Below are 8961 nucleotides of genomic sequence, written 5' to 3' on the forward strand. Positions count from 1 at the left end.
TTTCAAATCGTATTGTTGTAGGGGATACGCAGATTTCAAAAACAGTTTGCCAATCTATGAGGATCTGTTTAAAAAATAATTTTATCTCTTGAATCACTTCAATTGACTATGAACCTTAATCAATTAATTTGATGACGATCAATACGCTTAAAAGACGTTAAAAAATATTTATGTAGTACAATGGGTAATGTAAATGCCGGATTGCCAAATGATCTTATAGATAAAAAAAAACCATTATTGCCGCTCTAAAAAAAATAATAGACGTCTGATATATATATCTTTTCTTGCAGTGCTCTATCTTTGCTATCAACATTATTTGACTTTTTACACTACATGCCTAAATACAAAAGCAATAATTATGCATTAATAGAGCTGTAAAACATTCCCCAGTACAATTGGAACTGTGAATTGTGCCTAGTATTAACTTTGTCTTAAATTTAAACATCGTTAATGCCGAGTTTAAATTCTTTATAGGCGTCTGATCCATAAACATGTATATTCTGTTACAGATGAACATTGATTAACAATATTCCCAGAAAATTTGTAAATTTAAATAGCCATGATCTGGATGTTTTCTTCATTGTTCATTTTCTTAGAATCTGTAAGTATTTTTAAAATTCTCTTTGATTTCTAAATTTCTAAATTATGGATAAGTATCACCTGAATTTTATGAGCAAGAATATTATCACAATCAGTTACAGATTTACATTATGATAAATTAAAATCGATCGCAATTTTATTACAATGCGTTATTTTGAAAAGCCATTAAAACATTTCTAAATATCTTCACGGATGAATGACAAATACCTATTTTCTATTACATCGAAAATAAACCCACAGTAATAAAAGGTGTTATTGTGTGTTATTGTTAACCACATTTAGTTTTATGACATTGTTTGATGGTATAACATAGTGAAGATTGTTTAAGGTTTAATAAGATGTAGGTATTTCTAATATTCGGTGTACAATAATTGTATAAAGCACTGCTTGAAAGAAATCATTATCAGCATTTTTACTCAGATACCATTTATGTATTTGAGTGGAATTTTTCTTGTATCTTCCAAAGGTGTTATATTCTTTAAAAAATTAACAAAAATATTTTATTACTTCAAGGTCGTTCTCTCATCCAAAAGAATGCACAAAATGCTCACCAGAAAAAAGACTGAAATTACTTTTAACCTTCCATTTTGTTTTTTATGTTTGTAATTGCATCTCCTGTTTCAAAATTTATTACGTAAAATAACCATACTATTGAATATCTTATATCGAATAACCTAGAAGACATAAACACCCTGGGACACATAGCAACAAAAGTTATGAAAGCTAAGGAGTAAAGACAGAGGCTGTTGCACATTTACTGAACCTGTTATGTATCTTTGTTTCTATAGATTCTTATTGGGTTTCGGAATCCAAAATATATATGATAGTTCAAATATCATTTTTGTTCTTAATGATAATAATATTAAAAAGAATGAAATATATGAATATTGAAGATTTTGAATGAAATGCATGAATATGCAATGCGTTTGTCAATTTAATTATTTGCATTGTTCAACTACACTGGCAACTTTGACTAGTATGATAAACATCATATACGTCAAAATTGCCTATATTGTATGCATGGGTTCTGCACTTCATTTCGATAGAAAAACCATTTATATGACAAGAAAAAAATGTTGAATTCTTTTTTTTAAAAAAGGACGAGATATTTATTAAAGTCGAACTGACGGTAATTATAAAGATTCAAATGCAGGTTTAATGTCATCAGGATAAATGAGAGAAATTTTAACAACATATGATGGAGTTATTCCAGTTCACTTTAACTGGATCTGTTTACGATAAGTTAACATACAACAGACCCAAGAAATCAGACATGCTATTTAAAATGTCTCATAGTTAAACATTTCGGTGACTTTACAATACGTAACAATAGTTTCGATGCTCATGATTTAATACCAAATGTGTGACACAAGTATTCAGCAGACCCGGTATAGATTGAAAAAAGGACAATTGTACTGACTGTCCGAGACTTTCATATTAATTCATTCTTTATCTAAGACCAGCTGCATGTTGATAATAATAGAAACGAAATGTGCTTTTATATAAATACATGTATGGATATTTCGAAGTTTTGATTTTGCTGAAAAAAATTAAATACATATTTATTTATCAACTAAAAATGACTATGGCCTTTTCATATCATACTATTTATTTGCGAGGGAAAAGAATAAAGAACATTTTTTATTGATCATGTTCCTGTGTAATAGGAAAGGAAAATATTTCCCGAAAAAGAATTTTGATTTGCTAAAAATAACTTGAATATTCCTGCAAAATGGATCGCCGATATATGACTGAAATATTGCCGATTCGGCGTAAAACATTAATCAATCAATCAATTCTAAAAATTGGTACTTTTTAAAAGATATTTTTCTTAAAATATATTTATATATCTGGGTCTTCGCTCTATGATTTTAAAGCGTTATATGTGTTCATTTTTATTCAAAGAACGAATTTGTAAATACATTTGCAAAGAAAAATCGAGAGAAGACCCACAGACCACAAAATTATTTGCAACAGAATTCCAACTGCATAAATGTGATACTTCTAGTTTTTATCCTTTTAAAACCGAACTGTATATGTAGCAGTGATAGCTCAGTAATATCGGCTACCTGTTCAGTTCATTCAATGTGAAAAATGTTTAGTTTGATACTCGCATGCGCGTTTATTATTTCTATTTTTCTAAATATAAACAAGCAAATATTTTGTCAGTATCATGTTATGTACTGATGTATCAAAATTTTGAATAAGTTATATTCTGGTTCAGTTTGGTTCGAGAGCGAAATCAATTTCGAAATCAAATTCTATGATTTACATGTTCGCTTATCAAATATGCCTTTAATCTTATAGGTGCTTATTTTTTAAAAAAAAAAAAACATTACTATTTTATTGTATCTCTTAGTAAAGAGGTCATAAATGTTAAAATCTGATAAGGTATTTTAAACTAAATGAAAAAAATTGTATGGTTGCGTTTGTAAAATCTGACCAGCTATGTCCAGTCAACCAAATCATGGACATTTAAACCATAAATATTTCGTACAAATTATTCCTGCAGATTACACGCCAAATACGCCCATCTTCTTTTCAACGATCGTTCAATTCCAAATGTTTGATTGTATCTCCTGTGGTGTAATAATTCATTAGAACAAAGGACATGGAGAATACATAACGTATTTTTCCACTGACTGTTCCAGTTGTAGAGATTAAGAATGGCGTATCTTCCATTTTGTCCATTGTATTTCTTTTATCAATGAATTGAATGTTATTGCATAATAAGTCATCAAAACGTAGATAACTATCATATTCTAAATACGGAGGAACAGAGACATGTGTATCATTCTACAATATATAAATAAAATTAATATTTGGCCTCTGTGTGCAATGTGTAATTTTTAACTATGTAATTTAAATCATATTAAATAGATTTCTATATCTATTAAGATAGCTTACTATACATTTTTGGATAACTATACATATTTAAGCACTAAAAACAAGAACACTGTATATCCTAAGTGTCGAAGCTACTCAGTATAAAAAAGGTCACGGATTAAAATTAATATACTTTCTTTAAAAAAAGAAACTCGTAGTTTGAACAATACACTGAAAAATGTTCCATATTTTTTTCATAATTTCTTTTTTAGAAGGATATGACCCATTCAAGTAAAATGCATTATTTTTAAAGCAATGGTTAACTTTACAGCTATTGTTCAAATATCACGGTCGGTACAGACAAAAACACCTGAAATTACCATCTTTCGTAAAAAAGTTTCATCTCAATTTTCATTTGTTGTTTCTGATGCAATTATTTCAGACACAAATTGGCTATCAAAAGCAGGTGTTCTTGATATTTTGAATCTGGTCTTATCTAAAAATTGACTCTTTAGAAAACTGCTGCATCTGAAAGTTGCATAGCACAAAAAGGAAAAAATGGGCAACTGGAAGCAGGTATACCGCAGTCTTCAATTGCAAAAGGTTTTAATGTTATGCACAGCACAACCTATAAAACATGAATCATTAACCTGGAACTCCCAATGTTCGCAAAAATACGAGAGACCACATGTGACATCAGCAGCACAGCATCACTTCAAAGGATTAGATAAACTTCATGAATGTACATGTAACACAATGTGTATACGGGGTCACATCTCTGAAACTCTGTTCTTCATTTTTTTCTCATGGACTATGTATTCTGAATGTGTATGTATTTCATCTTAGTCCTTTCCATAACATTGAGAAAGTATTGCTGTATCAGGAATCAAACAAAGCACATCGGTGCACCACTACCAGGTTGTAAGCTGACATTGTTTAAATACCAATTATTCTTCAAATAACGAACCCTAAGGTAAAATGGAGATTACAAATGGGAACAACAATATTCTTTAAAAACGAAGCAGTGTGGTTGCAAGTACGGTAGCTAAAAGAGCTAATTGCCACGGGAAAATATTAAAACTTTGAAAAAGTACATACATGTAACACTCCTAGGGTATGACTCCTGTATATGTCAAAGCACTGAAGTATTTTGTTTTAAGATTAACATAACATTTTTAAATAACTTTTTATATATTAGTTCCTAAATGTAAAAAAAAATATGAACTCTTCAGAATGCTGAATCACCCTGGAAAGAGTTATATCACACGCTGGAAACAGTAATATATATACAAACACATTATCTAGAGTCTTTCCGTCAGAGGTCGGAAAAACAACCTCATCGAAGCTATGTGTCACCATTGCAGAAGATGCGACTCTACCTGCGTCTGTATCCATCAAGCTACATATACATTCCATCAGCAAAATGATTATAAATTTATTTTAGAGATAATTTTAGTCGAGAAAAAGAACTTCTGACACGAAATACTATGATAATATTAACATAATAATAATAGCATAAGCAGATAAAATAAAAAAAAAAATTTCATTGTTTATATTTTTGACTGATCAATCTTTTCAAAGTTGGCATAAATCCTTCCAAGCTATTTTGCACAACGTAGGGTATTTAGTAAATAATAAGCTTGTAGTTTTTGTTCAATCGAAGTTAAAAAAAAATACGTTTCTTCTTTAATTTTTCATATGTTTTGCTTATTAATACATTTTTATTCATTCATCACTATTACCCATTTTAACATTTTAAACATACCAGCAACGTCATAGGATATTGACCTAATAGAGTCCTTAAGATATGTCATGTTCCCTGATATCACCTTTCTGAGTTTTTTTCTTCTTACAAGTTCATTTTTATTGTTTCTCTGTTATTGTATTGTATTATATTGACTTCTCATTCCTTAAGGCAATATATGCGGGGTATTAATTATTGAGTGATTTCCCGAGAAACACCGCTTGCAAAAAAAGAAAAAAAAATCAATCGATTTTATTTTGATGGTATACTGAGATCGATGTGAAATCACCTATTCCAACCCCCTCTCGCATTTTGACATATGTGAGTCATTTCTTGATATTACGTACTCGCAAAAAATAAGGAAATTACAGTAAAGATGGTTATTTGAATTTTTAGATGCCAACAGGTCAATCTGAAAGAGCTGTTTTACCAGTTGACAGTTGTCCAATGAATCTGTCTAAAGTTGAGGATGCTTCTAAGAGACTTAATTGCTCATCAGGAATTGACAAGTTTGAAAACACATATCATTGTCTACCATTGTCAGACTTTTCTCAGCTTGTAGAGTTGTGTTACCAAACCAGCTACTTAGTCCAGAAAGGTGAATAAAAATATCTGCTTTAAGTGCTTCTGTTTCTTTAAGAATGAAAAGTGGCATATTGGTCTAGTATAACTTACATGTTCTTTAAAACTTTCTTTTTGGTATATCAACATCAACACAAAATCTAGGGAAATATTTAGCTTACCAACTTCTAAAATCTCTTAAAATATTTCAAGGGGTTTAATTTTTTACAGCAAAATGAGTCATAAATATTATATATTTTCATGAAATTCATATTCATCATGAATTAAATGTTTATCCCACATTAAAATATTAAACAGGAAATTGCATGGTTCTGCATTCCGGTTATTTAAACAACCAATCATGTCTTCATTTCACCGAAGGCTGTCCCAAGACGTATTACCAGTCTAAACGGATGTTTGAATGTAAGTGTATATTCACTTGTATTTGGAGCTTTTATTAAGAAAACATAGTTATGTAATAGCTATCAAATATAATATTGACGGGCTTGATGATTATGACAAGAATGGGTGTAGCACTCATCAAGTATCTGCACAAAACCAACTATATTATATATGTTAAGTGACTGTTACCTTACTTTTCCAAAATCAATCATGTGTAAGTCAACTTATGAATTTGGACTGGCTCGTGTGATTGCAAAAGTAAGTTTTTGATATCAATGATACACGTGGATTCGATATGGTTTTTACGCTCATTCGTGTTATTATAACCTCTTCATCGAATATTGAGTACTAGTAATTTACTTGTATGCTATAGCTGTAAAGAATAATAATATCTGAATCAATTTAGGAAGGTTGACTGGTTCGCGAAACTGACAAATAAATGTTAGTATCCAATAAGAAGATATGTTGATTTGATATGTTTTCCCTGTAAAAGTCAAACCTAAAAATAAAATTTCTAGGTTTGAAATGTTCGTATCCAATAAAAAAAATGTTGATTTGATATTTTTCCTTATGAAATTCAAACCTAAAAATAATTTTTTAGGTTTGAAATCAATAGTTAAAATGAACTAAATTAATTTCTCTTTTAACCCGATAATCAATCACTATTTCACATTTTTCTTTTTATTTCACTAAAAATTTAGAAAAAGGCACATTTCAATTTAATTGAAATTAGATCTTTGATTCGTTTGATCACTATGCAAAAAAATTTGGTTACATAGATGTTCATATATGCAATCTGAAACTTTTGATTATTGAAGTGCATTTTTGTTTTTATTTACAAAGTGATGTACCTTTTATACTTAGGTGCTTAATGAAATATTTTCAAGAGTACCAATTATCTGAATACCATGGTAATAGCGTGATACTGATTTATTAAAAAAAAGAAATAAAAAAAAACACATAATACAGAGGGGTATATCTGGTAGAGAATTAGTCTTGTATATCTTTAGAACTATGTGGTCTTGATATATATTTTCTGAAAGCCCGTTTATACAACTTCGTTTTTTCGTCTTTTCTTAAGATAAACATCCAGTGAATGACTTTATACTACCTTTTTGGTGCTAGATTAACTATGACGTAAAAATATATTTCATTTTTTTTTCACGTACATTACAAAACTAATAGAATTATGTAAAAAATAAAAAAAAAAATCATGGAATTTGAAATCGTAAAGAAGGTAATCCTGATACCTATATCTAATTTGATATCATTTAAACAAATGATACGGAGATAATGAACAGTACTCAATTTCAAAGTTTATAAAGCAATTAAAATTAGGAGCAGAGCAAACACAGACCTCCAAAACATCGGAGGTGGGATCTGATGCCATGGAGGAGTGAGCATCTCCTGCTGACTGGTCACACACACACTATGTGCTTCTTGTTATGATCGGGAAATAACTTAAAAATCTATCGTTAAGTCAGTGTATCAAATGGACTAAAAATTAGTATGAAAAACCTCTATTCGACTCAATGATAAATTTGCTGACAAGGTCATTGTATCGACCACAGAACTTACGAAAGGGTGACTTTAAACGAGACTGTTAATATTCTTGTTTCATCAAATTGCTTGTCAATAATATACCACATTTAAGAAATTTTTCGAACGTAGAGCATGCTCTTTCGTATCGAATCAACTGATATATATATACTCCGTATGCAGGTAATGAAGGTATATTGCTGCATAAGTAAGGGACGTTTACGATAGAAAAGTTAAAGTCATTACGTTTATCATATAACTTGGAAGTTAGATTACCATTTGTGTCTTTTTCAAGTAAAATATCCAAGTATGAAGCAGAAGTGCCGGACTTCGTGGTATTTTATGTCTCATGTTCAACAGGATATATCGTATCGACGTAGGAATGGACATTATCATTATTAATTGACAATACGTCGTCGATTTATCTAAATGTCGATTTGAAGGCCACAACAAGTGTTTTCTTCTTTTCACGCAAAAGATTTTGCATAAATTCTGCGATTCTGTGATCGGTCGGCAGGGGATGCTCACTTCTCCATGCATGGCACCTGATACCATCTCTGATGTTTCGGGGGTCCGTGATTGCTCTTTGAATTGTTTTTGGACTTTGAGCTTGAATACTGTTCGCCATCTCCATATCCTTCATTAAAGGAATCTTTTTTTTATTTTATAAATCTGTAGGCACCTTTCATTCACTAGATCTTGACCATAATCAATTGAATTTCAATTTTCTAGTCTATTGCATAAGTAATTTTTGTCAAGTTTTTAATGTTTTTTTTTACATGTAGATGGATTCATTTAATTTTTGTAAAGGAATTACCTTTTTTTCAAATACGTACGTCTGCTTTTAAAATCTTACAATTATGTTTTGTTTATTTAGTTCCAGATTGCATCCAAATCAATAAACGAAACAGATGTTATCTAGCTGATCCCCGCTGTCCTACTTTAAGCAGGTAATTGTTTAAAGGGTTGTTGATTTAATGTAGACTGTAACTTCAAATATATATTACAGAATTACACAAAATTACTATTTTTAATTAAAAATTAATTTTTGTTTTAGTGACTTCCTCTCTACAACTGTCACTACAACACTTAATGTATCTCTATCCATTACAACGTCTACCAGTCATGGAGATACGTCTGGTGATGAAGACTGGATAGCGATACCCGTGGTACTATGTGTACTTGTCATTATATTGATCGTCGCAGGTTTTGTTTGGAAACGGAAATGTTATCGTTTTTTCTTTAAGGAAAAAAGTGGAGGTAATTTTCTTTTTAATTATTCCCTGTAG

The 8961-nt window shown here is 30.2% G+C and overlaps 1 protein-coding gene across 1 annotated transcript; it reads left to right on the forward strand.

Moving 5' to 3' along the window:
* The first annotated feature begins 3984 nt into the window (after positions 1-3984).
* LOC134249489 (uncharacterized) lies at positions 3985-8961 on the forward strand. Its single transcript, XM_062731839.1, has 5 exons — positions 3985-4002; positions 5567-5768; positions 6050-6154; positions 8550-8622; positions 8730-8961. The coding sequence occupies exons 1-5, from the start codon at positions 3985-3987 to the stop codon at positions 8959-8961; spliced, it is 630 nt and encodes a 209-aa protein (XP_062587823.1).

This window comes from Saccostrea cucullata, unplaced genomic scaffold (assembly GCF_032062105.1).
Source record: "Saccostrea cucullata isolate Sc308-1 unplaced genomic scaffold, CSIRO_AGI_Scuc_v1 ctg2536, whole genome shotgun sequence".
Taxonomy (NCBI): Eukaryota; Metazoa; Mollusca; class Bivalvia; order Ostreida; family Ostreidae; genus Saccostrea; species Saccostrea cuccullata.

Excerpts from the sequence above, each read along its gene's own strand:
- LOC134249489 (XM_062731839.1), top strand. Across the intron at positions 6,155-8,549 it reads GTCTAAACGGATGTTTGAAT|TTCCAGATTGCATCCAAATC; the intron begins GTAAGTGTATAT and ends TTGTTTATTTAG. Across the intron at positions 8,623-8,729 it reads CGCTGTCCTACTTTAAGCAG|TGACTTCCTCTCTACAACTG; the intron begins GTAATTGTTTAA and ends TTTTTGTTTTAG.